This window comes from Myotis daubentonii, chromosome 3 (assembly GCF_963259705.1).
Source record: "Myotis daubentonii chromosome 3, mMyoDau2.1, whole genome shotgun sequence".
In the NCBI taxonomy this organism is placed as follows: Eukaryota; Metazoa; Chordata; class Mammalia; order Chiroptera; family Vespertilionidae; genus Myotis; species Myotis daubentonii.
Genome location: NC_081842.1, coordinates 125,507,035 through 125,521,564, shown reverse-complemented (window position 1 = coordinate 125,521,564; position 14,530 = coordinate 125,507,035). Strand labels below are relative to the sequence as shown.

Here is a 14,530-nt window from a genome sequence, read left to right as displayed (position 1 = left end):
AAATATTACTTAAAGCATTTCTGCAAAGCACTAAAATTAGTAATCAGCTTTTGGCCACTACTCTTGGGAGGCCTCGTGGGTCACACCGCATGCTAGAGAGGTCCATGAAAACCTTGCAGACCCAACATTCCAGGAAGCAGCAGGACGGCATGCTCGCCCTCTCCGGTCCGCTGGTAATGCAGGTGGACACCGTTCACAGCCACTTTGGTGGAGGTTACTGAGGTGCTAGAATAGAAAAACCCCCATCCCGAAAGGAAGAGTATTAGTTGGCAGAGCCAATGTAATATGACAAAACTGCCCTTTCATACACGAGTCAGCTCCAGTGCCCTTTCCAGGCCCCTGAGCTCTCTGATTTGTGCTTCTGTTTTCCACACATGAAAAACGACATGAGTTTGTATCTTCCTCACTAGCCTGCAGATCTGGGCTGGGTCTTCATGTTTGAAAATCCAGCTTGGGGCTTACCCTACAAAAGTACTGAGAGGCTTGCTCAAATCAGTGACCAGACAGGCCCATGGGCACAAATCCGGGGAGCTGGAAGCCAGTAGTGCCAACGTGCAGGCTGATCGGGGAGCTCCACACTGGAACATGATGAGCATCTGCGCAGCACAGACCACCTTCTGAACCTTAGTGGGTCCAGAGGAGCGACCTGGACCTGCAGCTGCCCTGGCAGCATTCCCAAGGATGAGACTGACCTCCAGGGCCCACGGGGAAGGCCTGGATCTCAAGGCTGTCCTTAGGCATACGACATCTCACATTCTTTAGCCATCTACAGAAGGGTTCTAGTTAAGAATGCTTGTCTGCACTGATATGGCCAAACTAGTTTTTAAGATGTTGAAATACTTCTGTGTTGATAGTTAAATAGCTGGGTCCATAAGCTCTCATCTCAAGAGCACTCCCCCTGCCGCCGACCCTCCTTGGCCCAAGACCTCCCATGATGCAGCATCTCACTGCACATGCTGGGCGCGGAGAGGGTCTCGGGCCAGGGCTACTGCCAGGGTCTGCTCTGACTGTACGGCGTGTGCCGTACCCGGTGTTCTGTTCTGATTCCTCTCCTCTGCTGTTCGTCCAGAAGTTCTGGGACACCTATGCTGGGATATAGGCCCCCGCATCAGGTTCTAGCAGCCTCCCCCAATTTCCCATAGGCTGGGTGACTTGAGGAAGGGACATTATGGCATGCCAGGACAGATGCTGGAACAAATGTGCTGAACACAGGTACATCAACTCTTCAACAACACATAATTTCTGGAAAAATATGATTGGTAATAAGGCCTGACATGACTATGAGCTCATTATCTACAGAAATATTATGGGAGAGCAATAATAAAGGCACTAAGCAGTGGCAGTATCATACCAACATTGCCAAGTTACTTATTATTGATGTCCTATTCCTCTAATTTATTGTTATTGTCAAGATGACTCTAGGATCAAGATAAAAGCAAATAATGTTGTACTAATATTTATTTCATATGTTTGTTTACTGACACATTTGCTTTGCTCACAGTCTATTAGGAGAAAAGATGAAGACACAGAGATTCACCAGCAAACCCTCAGGGAGGGATAGGTCATGACTGAGGGAAGAACTTGAGGTACACAGTTGGAGCAAAGGTTTATGCATTTCCTGTGTTCACCACCCAGGAATGCGGAAGCTCCCCAGACAAGATGACTGGCATTTGCACAGCTCACGACAGTGATAATGGTACCTTTCTTACTCCTTGTGCCCTAAAGATTTTAAAGGGGCTCCCTTCCTTGCTTGTAGAAGTAATTTTGTACACTGAGGATGTTATGCACCATCAGAGGACCCCCCTCCCCCACCCAACTCTGTCAATGTCCAAGCCAGTGCGTTTTCATGACTGGGTGCTGCTGTCTGCCCCTCTCCAGGAACCCAGGAGCCAGCCCTAGGGCACTGTCTCAAACAGGCTTCCCTTCCCTTCAGTGCTCATCTCTGTTATTAAAAAACCCTCTACTTTCCTTCTGCACTTTGCTCTATGTTTTGATTCCCCATTCCAAATTTCTTTTCTTTATTATTATCCCTATCCCATATTCTTTTGGTTGCCTAGTAATACAGAAATAAAATCAGGTAGTCTAAAATGGGGCATGATGGCACTTGATGTCAGAATACTAGGGCAGAGGCAGCTTTAAAGGAGAGAGAGCCTGGCCAGTGTGGCTCAGTGGTTGAGCATCAACCTATGAACCAGGAGGTCATGGTTTGATGCCCCGTCAAGGACACATGCCCAGGTTGCAGGCTCCATCCCCAGTAGGGGACATGCAGGAGGCAGTCAATCAATGATTCTCTTTCATCATTGATGTTTCTATCTCTCTCCCCCTTCCTCTCTGAAATAAAAAATATATTTTAAAGAAGAGGCAGAGAGATTTCATCAGAGATATTTGAAAAAGAGGAAGAAAGTAGCATTTGAAATGAACTTCCAAGAATAGAGTGGGAGGGTGATTCTAACAGAGGAAATGGTGTGATAGAAGGCACAGGAGGAAGGACACATGTGGGGACAGGGCAGTGGTCAGCCTGGCAGGAGTGTGGGGGGAAAAGGGAGCATACTTTGAGGCTGAACAGTGACAGGTTTGCAGTTCAGGGGAAAGAAATGGCCTAGTGCACTGCCATCAACATATACCAATCTCCAGTCTCGGGAAACAGGACAGAGGACTGCTTATAAACAAAAGTAAATTAAATGAAAATCAATTTCAAACATAGGCAAAAAAAGTTTTATTTCAAAAAATAATAGTTATTGAGTGATTAATTTTCACATAAAAATTTAAATGGGTACAGCCTTTTCCTCCAGCTTATAAAGGGGTCCTTAGATGGCAGGCAGGCCTCAGGTAAGCACTGTGACACTGCGAAAAGTCACCTGCAGGGAGCAGGCCTGGAAGGGCGCTGACATGTGCGTATTACTTGAACTACATTCAAAGTACCAACTTTCCCAACTCTCAGCTACGAAAAAGATAGAAAAGTTCAGAAAATTTAAAGAACAAAAGTAAATCCCTTTCCTCGGGCAGTTCATTTGTTGTTTCCACTACTTTCTCCCTCCTAATAATTGCTTCTCTAACCAAGGTGTTCTTAAGCAGGTGTGTTCTCTAGAATTTCCTGTGAAGAGGAAAAATATACCTGCCCAGGACAATCCTGGGAGACCACCAGTCAGTAACTGGGGTAGGACCCTGGCATGTGCTCTGTAAAATGCCTACACCCTATTATGCTATTCATTCATTCATCCATCCATTCATTCATATATTTCCTGAACACCTACTTTGGGCACTCCGTGTGGCTTGGAGTGGCAGGGAAGACAGATAATGAATCCTGCAACCAGCAGGCACTATGAAGTTCGCCAAGTATTATGACAGAAGAGTAGCGGGGATGCAGGAGACGCTGGGGTTGAAGGTGGCAGGCTTCGAGTTCCCCATGCCCTCACTATCATCTACATGGCTGCCCACTCAGCTCCTTTCTGAGAGTGTTTCCAGCCTCCCACTTTATCAGTGGGGCTCAAACTTAGATTTGAATCATGTGGCAAAACTTGAAGCGCCTAATACATTTTAATTATTATAACTGCATTCTAAAGGTTTTTTTCTTTTCTTTTCTGGCGAATTTAAATCTCTGGATGCCCAGGCCACACTAAATCAACATCTCTGGGGTGGGATGCAGGCATTCGCATTTTTTAAATCTCCAAGAGATTCAAATAGGTAGTCCAGGTAAAGAACTACCATACTGAGTTAATTTCTTGGAGGAGAAAAAAAAGTCCTGTCTCCCTTTTAAAAGCAGCCTGTAGAAAGGCATGCTCATCTACAAGAGCCTATGTCTTCCTTGTATTTGTCCTTGACTTCTTTTTTCTGGGAGGCTGGACAATTTTGTGAAAGGGAAGGTCAGGAACAATGCAATGGCAATCAGTTCCTGATTGAGGGGCTGAGCCGCTCCCCTCAAAGGGGAAGAGCCTACTGTGGGGGGAGGTCAGAATGTAAGAGTTTGGGGCAAATAACTAAACTAACACGAACATTTAGTGTCACTATTAAACTAAATCATGGACTGCTCAGAGCTTATCTCATCTCCTTCATTTTGTGATGTAAGGCACATTAATTACAAGTAACCACACTTTACCACTGAGGAAGCTGATGGTTAGGAGGGTTAGGAAATTGCCCGGTCAGCCTGCTGGGAAGCTGCAAAGTCAAGATGAGCACCTGACTGTCTGATACCAGAGCCTGTAGCACTTTTTACACTTTGCTCAGAAATAAAAACAGGGACTATTAATAGGATACATCCTCACTTTGAAAGTCCTACATAGTCTCTATATCTTGTATGTTGAACAATTTCTTTTGTATATTTTTTTCCAAAGTAACCATTGGCTACAATAAAGCTACCTTGCAGAGCATGGATTTACATGAATTTTGATGACACACTTTTACATCTTTTATACCCTGCTTTGTTATTTAGACATTCATATATGTATCATTGCTAACTTTACCCACTAATTACTTAATTTTTACTTCCAAGGCCTTTAACATTCACTGTCTCAAATTCTATGCACAATTCTGCAAGGCATGCAGCTCAGAGAGGTTAAGTAACCTGCTCAGGTTAATGTAGCCAGAAGTGGCAATGTAACCATTTGAACACCAAAGGCCATGCTTCTTCTGTAACCTCATGGCTGAAGAGTGTCCCCAATAGGGCTCCAGCACCAGGGCCACTCACCCTGACTGCCTGACAGAAGGTGGTGGCAGGTGCCAGGGGAAGGAAGCTCTCTGGTTCTCCCAAAGAACATTCCAAGGTTCAATTCCAAAAATTTTATTTGTCAGGCAGTTAGTTAGGTTCTGTAAATTATTAATATTGCAATTGTATGTAACATAACTTCCAGATTAGAAATAAGAGAAGTCAGCATTCCAAATAACAGACTTACAAACAAGTTTTCGGAACACAACTCAATTGTAGTCGGGCACTAGCTGTGAGAGGGCGCTTTTATTTACTTAATCTGGGCTGCAGCCTTGTTTCAGGATTGACCAATGCCACCGCTTATTTTCCCTGATTGTGTCACATCAATTTGCAACCACAGCTATAAAATGGCAGTTCAAATTCCAGAGAAACCTGTTTTTGACAAGTATTAGGGAGAATGATTTGAAGGCTAATGAATCAGCCTCCTGCAACCATTAAATAACCTACCTAACTTTGATATTGTTAAAATCAGCAATTTTATTTCAATCCTGTTCTGCAAAAAGGAAAATGGATAAATCGCCATTTTACAGTGGTGGTTTGCAACTGTGGCCATTGACATATATTTCCATTTGCATCAAAACAATCTTGAAATTATTCTAAAAGACCTATAATAAAAAAAGAACCTAAACCAAATATGAAACTCCTAGTCAATCACAATATAAAAATGTAAAGCTGGTCACATTTTCTTCCTTTCTCCTTTCAAATTAAGTTGTCAAATGAGAAGTTTCCACCTTAGATAAAGTGAAGTTCCCAATAATCTCTCTAGCATTTGACTTGTCTTCCTAATCACGAATGGAACTTGCCCATCCACAGTTAACTGCGCCCACCTGGTGTGCTCAGTGGTGAGCATGGACCAGAGGTCACGGTTCCACGCCCTAGTTGGGGGCAGGCAGGAGGCAGCCCATCAATGATTCTCTCTCATCACTGATATTTCTCTCTCTCCCTCTCCCTTCCTCTCTGAAATCAATAAAAATATATTTTAAAAAATATTTCAAACCAGTTAACTGCATACATGCATTGTGTGTGTGTGTGTGTGTGTGTGTGTGTGTGTGTGTGTGTGTGTAGGGAGGTAGGTCTACAGGGAATTCTTGCTGCTCTATCCACACTGTCCGCCTAGTATCTCTTAGGACCCAAGGCACCCATTTTTAAGTCAGCGGGTCAGAGATTAATCGGTTTTGTTGTTGGTGGTGGTTTATCTCAAAATGTGTGTGTGTGTGTGTGTGTGTGTGTGTGTGTGTGTGTGTGTGTGTTTGGGAGCGGCTGGGGGCGGAGAAAGGCAGGCTCTCGGGTCTCCGCAGACCCCCAGCGCGGTGGGAGTCAGGCGGGCTCGGGGCTCGGCTCTGAGCGCTCGGAGTCCAGGCGCCCTCAGGCCGGCTTCCGATCAACCCAACAGGAGAGATTATTGCCCTGAAGGTCTTACGAGACTGGACAGAGCAACCGACTACGAGCACGGGGTTCGAGGCTGTCACCTGCCGCGCGAGCCTGGGACTGATCCTCACGCTTCCTCCCGGCCCTTCGGGGCTCCGGGACCCGCCGCGCTCGCCGCCCTCCGCCGGCTCCAGGGCCCCGAGCAGAGGCCGAGCCGCGCGCCTCTCCCGCCCCACCCACCCCCGGGGCGCGAACACGTCGCGGGAGCTCGCGCAGGGGAGGGGGCCATTACCCGATCGCGGCGGCGGGCCGGGCCAGGGGGACGTGGGGCCCCGACTTCAGAGCCGAGAGGAGGAGCCGCAGGCGCAGCGCCCCCCGGCCGCCTAGCGCCGCCGCCATGGTCCCAGGTCGCGCCGGTGCCAGGAGAGCGCATGCGCGACCCAGGCTCTGGGCCTCAGCCCCTCCCCCCCTCCCCCACCCCCACCCCCCACCCCCTCACATACCCCCCACCCCTCCCAGCCCCCACCCCCAGCCGCGCGGGACGCCTAGCGCGGCAGGACGCTGGAGAGCAAGGTGGATGCTCGCTGATCCGTGATCGAACCGGCACTCGCCGTCCTGCGGGCACCCGGGCACGGATCGCCTTCACTTGGGATGCCAGCTCCAGCTCCGGAGGGCACGTCCCCGTTGGGTCTGCCCGCCCGCGCTCGGCCGGGTAACCTGGCGGTGCCGGTGGGCGAGCAGCCCCTGTCCCGCTCACCTAGAGGCGAGGAGGGGGTAGGCGAGGAGTTTGGCTGTCAAGGCGGGTGAAGTGTATTTGCTTCTAGAAATGATGTGATTAAAACATCTTTGTTCTTCATACTCCCTCACACTCATTCGAATAGCTATTATTTTAAAACAACACAGAAATTAATGTGTTGGAGGATGTGGAGAAATCCTGTGCATTGTTGGGAATATACAGTGGGGCCTTGACTTATGAGTTTAATTCGTTCCGTGACGGAGCTCGTAACTCAAATTACTTGTATGTCAAATCAAAAAGTGAACGAGTGAGACACGTGATGCTGAGCTGATGTTGTGGCGTTCACTGTGACGTTCACTGCGCCACTGGTAACCCGAATTTTAGCTCGCAACTCAAAGCAAAAAATCAGCCGAGAGACAGCTCTAGAAAAACTCGTTAGTCGGGACACTCGTAAGTCAAGGCCCCACTGTACAGTGGTGCAGTGGCTATGGGAAATAGTACCATTGTTATAGGCAGTTAGATAGACATGAGCAGAGCAAGGACCATGGACCAGGTACAGAAGATTACCAGGGAGCAAAGTTCCTGGGGCCTAACAAGAGACAAAACTGGGAAAACAAGAACCGGGTCCCCAGGGTAACCTTTCCTCAGAAGCATATCCCTGGTCATGCGGTATGGACCCCTGCTCTTTCATCTGGCTGGTCAGGTGGTTTAGACAATACCCCAAACTGCTCCCCCCTCCCACCCTCCCAACCCCCTCCCTTCCCGCCACACACACCTTCCCTCGAGCAGTGGTTCTCAACCTTCTGGCCCTTTAAATACAGTTCCTCATGTTGTGACCCAACCATAAAATTATTTTCGTTGCTACTTCATAACTGTAGTGTTGCTACTGTTATGAATCGTAATGTAAATATCTGATATGCAGGATGGTCTTAGGCGACCCCCGTGAAAGGGTCATTTGACCGCCAAAGGGGTCGCGACCCACAGGTTGAGAACCGCTGTGTCTAGAGAGATAACATCAAAACCAGGCAAGTGACATCCTGGCTGCCTCAGGACCAGCTGCATTGACTAATGACCCCCTGCCCTGGTGCTGACCAATCAGAGGAGATGATGACCCTGAAAGAGCACTCCTGGAAACTTGAGGAATATTCTATTGAGACCTTCTCCTGAGACCTCCCCTAAGAGTCCCACCTACAAGAGAGAAATAAATACCCTCAACACAAAGGACCCAGTGCTGGCTCTTCCCCAGGTGAGCACACCTGAGCCATTCCCTCTCTCCCTCTTCCCTCTTAAGGGACCCACAAACCTCGCAACCAGGGGAGCAATGGGCAGTGGCAGTTCGCCAGGCTAACCCCCTGGACCTGCCTCCAAGGCCCCCCTTTCTCTGACTGCTCAGTGAGACAAAGCAGACAGCCTAGGCCAGTGATAGAGAACCTTTTGAGCTTGGCGTATCAGCATTTTGAAAAAACCTAACTTAACTCTGGTGCCGTGTCACATATAGAAATTTTTTGATATTTGCAACCATAGTAAAACAAAGACATATTTTTGATATTTATTTTATACTAGAGGCCTGGTGCACAAAAATTTGTGCACTCGTGGGGGAGGGGGGTCCCTCAGCCCTGCCTGTGCCCTCTCGCAGTCTGGGACCCCTCAGGAGATAACGACCTGCTGACTTAGGCCTGCTCCCGGGTGGCAGAGGGCAGGCCCAATCCCTAGGTGCAGCCCCTGGTCGGGCTCAGAGCAGGGCCGATTGGGGAGTTGGGGCAACGCCCCCTGTCATGCATAGAGCAGGGCGATCAGGAGGTTGTGATGCCACCCTCAGTCACGCTCAGGGTAGGGCCAATTGGGGGGTTGGGGCACCGTCCCCTGTCACACTCAAGGCAGGGTCGATGGGGAGGTTGTGGCGCCACCCCCTGTCACGCACAGAGCAGGGCCCATCAGGAGGTTGGGGCACTGCCCTCTGTCACTCACAGAGCAGGGCCCATCAGGGGGGTTGGGGCTCTGTACCCTGTCACGCACAGAGCAGGGCCAATCAGGGGGTTGGGGCGCTGCCCTGTCACTCACAGAGCAGGGCCCATCAGGGGGTTGGGGCGCTGCCACTGTCACACTCAGGGCAGGGCCGATGGGGAGGTTATGGCTCTACCCCATCACACACACAGCAGGGCCCATGGGGGTGGGTTGGGGTGCCGCACCCTGTCACACACAGAGCTGCAGGGCAATCAGGGGGTTGGGGAGCTCCGCCCTGTCAGGCACAGAGCAGGGCTGATCAGGGGGTTGGGGCGCCTTCCCCTGTCACGAACAGACCAGGGCGGATAGGGAGGTTTTGGCCTCGCCCCCTGTCACACACAGAGCCGCAGGGCCATCAGGGGGTTTGGGCGCTGCCCCCTGTCACGCTGATCCTGGTGCCGGGAGGCATATTACCCTTTTACTATATAGGGTATAGGCCTGGTGCATGGGTGGGTGCCGGCTGGTTTGCCCTGAAGGGTGTCCTGGATCAGGGTGGGGGTCCCCACTGGGGTGCCTGGCCAGCCTGGGTGAAGGGATGATGGCTGTTTGCAGCTGGTCACACACCCTTCAGGGTGGGGGTCCCCACTGGGGTGCCTGGCCAGTCTGGGTGAGGGGCTGAGGGCTGTTTTCAGGCTGGGGGTGACTGAAGTTCCCAACCACTCCTTTTTTTCTTTTTTCTTTTTTTATTCTGGGCCAGCTTTAGCTTTGAGGCTTGGCTCCATCTCTTAGGCCTCCGCTGCTGAAAGTAGGTTTCTGGCCTTTGCTTACAATGTTGCAATCCTGCTGGCTGAAGCCTGGCGGACTAAAGCAGGTTTCTGGGGTTTTGTTTAGCTTCTATATTTGTAACATAGTTGCTTAGAGTTGCAGCTCAGAGGCCTGCAGTGGCAAGCGGGGAACTTTGGAGTCCTCCATCACTGAAGCAAGCAAGCCTCATGTTAGTTTCAAGCTGCCTGGCTGTCATCTTGGCTGGCAGTTAATTTGCATATTGCCCTGATTAGCCAATGGGAAGGGTAGCAGTCGTACGCCAATTACCATGTTTCTCTTTTATTAGATAGGATATTTAAATGCCATTTAACAAAGAAAAATCAACCAAAAAATGAGTTCGCGTGTCACCTCTGACACACGTGTCATAGGTTCTCCATCACTGGCCTAGGCTCTCCTGTTGCTTCTTTTATGCTCTTCCTTGTCTCACTGTCCTAAGTGTGTTTTTGCTGCAGCCAATAAATTTTGCTGCACTTTGTCTCTTAATTGAAATGTTTTCTTCAAGAAGACAAGAACCGAGGTCTTGTGGTCTCACTGGTGTAACACTACCATGATCCGGCAATTCCACTTCTGGGTATATACCCCCAAAGAATCACAAGCAGGGTCTCAAACTAATATTCATACCTCTAGTTCATAGCGGCATTATTCACAATAGCCAAAAAGTGGAAGCAACCCAACTGTCTATCAATGAATGAAGGTATAAATACAATGTGTACGACTATAATGGAATATTGTTTTGTCTTAAAAAGGAAATTCTGACACCTGCTACAACATGGATGAACCTTGAGGCCATCATGCTCAGTGGAATAAGCCAGTCAAAAAAAGGACAAATACTGGATGATTCCACTTATATATAGGTCCCCAAAGCAGACAAATTCTTTAGAGAGTAGAATGGTGGTTGTCAGGGACTGGGGCAGGGGGTAGGTAGTTTAATAGGGACAGATGTTCAGTTTTGCAAAATGGAAAGGTCGTGGAGAAGGATGGTGGTGATGTTAGCACAATGTCGATGTACTTAACGCCACTGAGCTGTACACTTGAAAATGGTTAAGATGGTATATTTATGTCATGTGTATTTTAACAAATTAGAACTTTTTTCTTCATGACCATATAATTCAAGCTTTATAAAGGTTATTAACATCTGGAGATTCAGTGGAGAAAAACAACACCCCTTTTATTCTACCATATTGCTTTACCTTAACTGGAAATGACTGGCAGATTCGTGGCTGTTTAGTCTTGGCTTGAATTATTCAAGATGACTACAGCTTCCTTGCATATATTATTTCTCCTCCAAGAGACCCTTGTGCTTCTAAGTGTTATAGCCATGGAAAATTCTGTTACCTGTGGGGTCCTCACTAGCCCATTATAATTTCTTGATCAGTAAAGGCAGGTTTGGCTTAATATGGAATATGCAAAAATATTTATATTCTACTTTCAACATAAATCTACCCCATTAAATTTCCTGAATAGAAAGAATATATATATATTTCAACTGGCTGCTGTCATTTGAATTTCACAAATCTTTGGTAGAGCCAACATTTTATTTTTTCCTGAAATGTTGATTGGGGTTTCTTGTCAGAGATGATGAGGATTAAAAATAATTGTCTATAATTTTAACACCAGTTATCCTACTGGTAAGCAAAATGGCAGCACCGTGACATTTTAGATTATTGGGGTTACAATTTAAAGTACACATTTGAGACTCAGAACTTAGAACAGAATCAAGAAGACAGAATCTACTCGGAGCCTAGAGACAGAGCCTAGCGGGAGAACATGGCAAGGGATCCTGGACTGAACCTGACTACAGAGATTGGCAGGAGAACCTGACTGGAGTACCTGGACAGAACCTCTCTGGAGAGCCTAAGCAGAACCTCTCTGGAGATCCAGACCAGAACTTGGCTGGAGATCCGGGCTAGAGATCCTGGCTAGGCTGCTGATCAACTGAACGCTGTCTCCATATCATTCCTTCTTCGCCGACTCCGTCCACACCTTTGGGGACCCCTGGACCTGCTGGGACTGGACCCCGGCATCTGGGGCCTGAACAGGGACCCCTAGGTAAGCGCCCCGCACTCGGGACGGATCGGACTCCACCGTAGGAAGAGGGTGGATAGTCTTCGCCGACTCCGTCCACACCTTTGGGAACCCCTGGAACAGGATTCCCTTAGGTAAGCCCCCCCCCCCCATTGAGAACCCCCACACTCGGGACGGATAGGACTCCACCAGGGTGCTACAGACCCCCCTATAGAGGATAAGTAGGGTAAGAAGGTGGATAGTACAGAACTTAGATTGAGAAGATGTGCCTTACTGAGTCCAAAGAAAGAAGACTCTGTATTGATTCTTAGATTGAAAAGATGTGCCATACTGAGTCCAAAGAAAGAAGACTCTGTATTGATCTTTAGATTAAGAAGATGTGCCATACTGAGTCTAAAGAAAGAAGACTCTGTATTGATTCTTAGATTGAGAAGATGTGCCATACTGAGTCCAAAGAAAGAAGACTCTGTATTGATCTTTAGATTAAGAAGATGTGCCATACTGAGTCTAAAGAAAGAAGACTCTGTATTGATCCTTAGATTGAGAAGATGTGCCATACTGAGTCCAAAGAAAGAAGACTCTGTATTGATCTTTAGATTAAGAAGATGTGCCATACTGAGTCTAAAGAAAAAAGACTCTGTATTGATCTTTTAACATATATGCTTGCTAGCAGAGGAATTAAGGTTACTCCCAGTCAGACAGAACGTTTTATACAAGAAGTATGTCCATGCTTTTCTGAGGAAGGAAAGGTAAATGTAATGGCATGGGAGAAGGTAGGCCCAAGGAGCCTTATCCTTAACCCCACTGCAGCCTTTCCACCCCGGGAAAGTGCAGGATTGGCAAGCTCTCCCTGGGGTGATAGATCAGGACTCAGGTAATAGCAGAAAGCGCCAATCCTACTCTTAAAATGGATATAAGAGAGCATTTGAGGTTTTTCTTTTTAATGCTTGCTTTTAAAAAATAAAAAAGGGGGAATTTGCCAGGAGCCGGTCCATCCTTGCTGTTTCAAGGGACCTGGCATATATGGCATACGGTTCTTAATATGTTTGCTCACCTTTTTGGCACTGTGTTTTAACCAAGGTCACCTCTCCGAGAAAGGTTGAATCCCCAGGTAGGGATTTTCCCCTGAAGTTAGGGAGGGAATAAAACCCCTCAACTAAGTGCCAGGCGGGTAATTAATCCCTTTAACTACGAACAATCATGCTTAAACTACATAATCTTTTCTCCCTGGAATGGAGATAAGAAACGCCCTAACCTTTGTAATAGAGATTGATAGGATTGAATCAACTGGTATAAATACAGTTGTAACAAGACAGAAACACTCAGAACTTAGAACAGAATCAAGAAGACAGAATCTACTCGGAGCCTAGAGACAGAGCCTAGCGGGAGAACATGGCAAGGGATCCTGGACTGAACCTGACTACAGAGATTGGCAGGAGAACCTGACTGGAGTACCTGGACAGAACCTCTCTGGAGAGCCTAAGCAGAACCTCTCTGGAGATCCAGACCAGAACTTGGCTGGAGATCCAGGCTAGAGATCCTGGCTAGGCTGCTGATCAACTGAACGCTGTCTCCATATCATTCCTTCTTCGCCGACTCCGTCTACACCTTTGGGGACCCCTGGACCCGCTGGGGTTGGACCCCGGCACTTGCTATCTCAAGAGACTTAATAAACTAGAGCAAACGCCAAAAAAATAAATAAATAAATAAATAAAGTACACATTTGAGAACTAGTCCTTTATAGTGTAGTTTAACATTATAGTGTAGTTTTAAAATAACTATATTTCTCTGCCAGGCCCCTTAGATGCATTATCTTATTTTATTCTTCACACCAATCTTATACACTTTGCCCTCTCTATTTATAGATGAGGAAACTGAGGCTAAGAGAATTAGGAAGCAGGCCCCAGATATTTAACTAAACAGTGGCAGAGCGGGATTTGTCTGCTCAATTTTAGAATCCTGCATGTGAATTATTGCATATTATAGAATTCACTGCAGTAGCATCACCATTCTGATCAATTTTGTGATCAGAAGGCTCTGCAATCATCCTATAAACACCTTTTTATTTTATAAATCCTCACCCAAGGATATTTTTTCCAATGATTTCTAGAGAGAGTGGAAGGGAGGGAAGAGGGGGAGACAGAGAGACAAACATCGACATGAGAGAGACACATCAATTGGTTGTCTCCCACATGCGCCCTACTGGGGCTGGGAATCAAACCGGCAACCCAGGTATGTGCCCATGACTGGGAATCGAACCCACAACCCTTCAGTCCACAGGCTGATGCTCTAACCACTTAGCAGCCAGGACTAAACACCTATTTTTATTTATATTAGTATAACTAGAAAAACTGTTCTCTATAAATAACACACATTAAAGTATTCAGCAAAATACTATTTAAAACATTTTGTAAGAAAGAACTTTTCTTATTTTTGAAGACCTAACTTCATATTCTGGACTCAAAGCAAAGATTATGACCATAGCAACAAGTGGGCAATCTGCTAAGCAAGCCTGAGCTGGAAGTGGGTCTTATTTGCCATTGGTCCTTGGGGTCTAAATATCTTTTTGGAACCAATCACGGATACTCTTCTTTCTCATTTTGTGTCATCTCACTTGGTTTCTACCAAAGACTAGTGTTTTTGTGGTGCTTGTGCCTTGTACTAAAACTCCTCCGAAACCAATTAGACACTTTTCAGCCCGGGTTTGAGAGCGGCGGCGAAAGGAACAGCCTCTGAGCTGTGTCTGAGGGATGGCAGTGCTAGCTTTCATCCTGAGACAAAATGCTCTTTTTACCATCAGCTTTCTCTCTGCTGCCAATAGCAGGTAGTGAAAAGAGGATTTTGTATCGGAACAGCCAACCTAAGTGGTAAAGTCCCAGTGGAGAACCCTAAACTGTATCATGTATACAAACACACATCATTTCAATGGC

At 47.2% G+C, this 14,530-nt stretch overlaps 1 protein-coding gene across 3 annotated transcripts in view; it reads right to left on the bottom strand.

The window, feature by feature from the left end:
- The window catches only part of BPHL (biphenyl hydrolase like), a 37,450-nt gene extending 30,938 nt beyond the window's left edge, over positions 1-6,512 (bottom strand). For 2 of the 3 annotated variants that reach the window (XM_059688477.1, XM_059688479.1), the window contains exons 1-2: positions 6,363-6,512; positions 113-225 (exon numbers count right to left, since the gene is read on the bottom strand). In XM_059688477.1, the coding sequence (XP_059544460.1) occupies positions 113-225; positions 6,363-6,469 (220 nt within the window). In that variant the 5' untranslated portion in view covers positions 6,470-6,512. The remainder of the gene's footprint in view (positions 1-112; positions 226-6,362) is intronic. The other variant, XM_059688478.1, reaches the window with a different exon arrangement.
- Between the last annotated feature and the right edge of the window lie 8,018 nt (positions 6,513-14,530).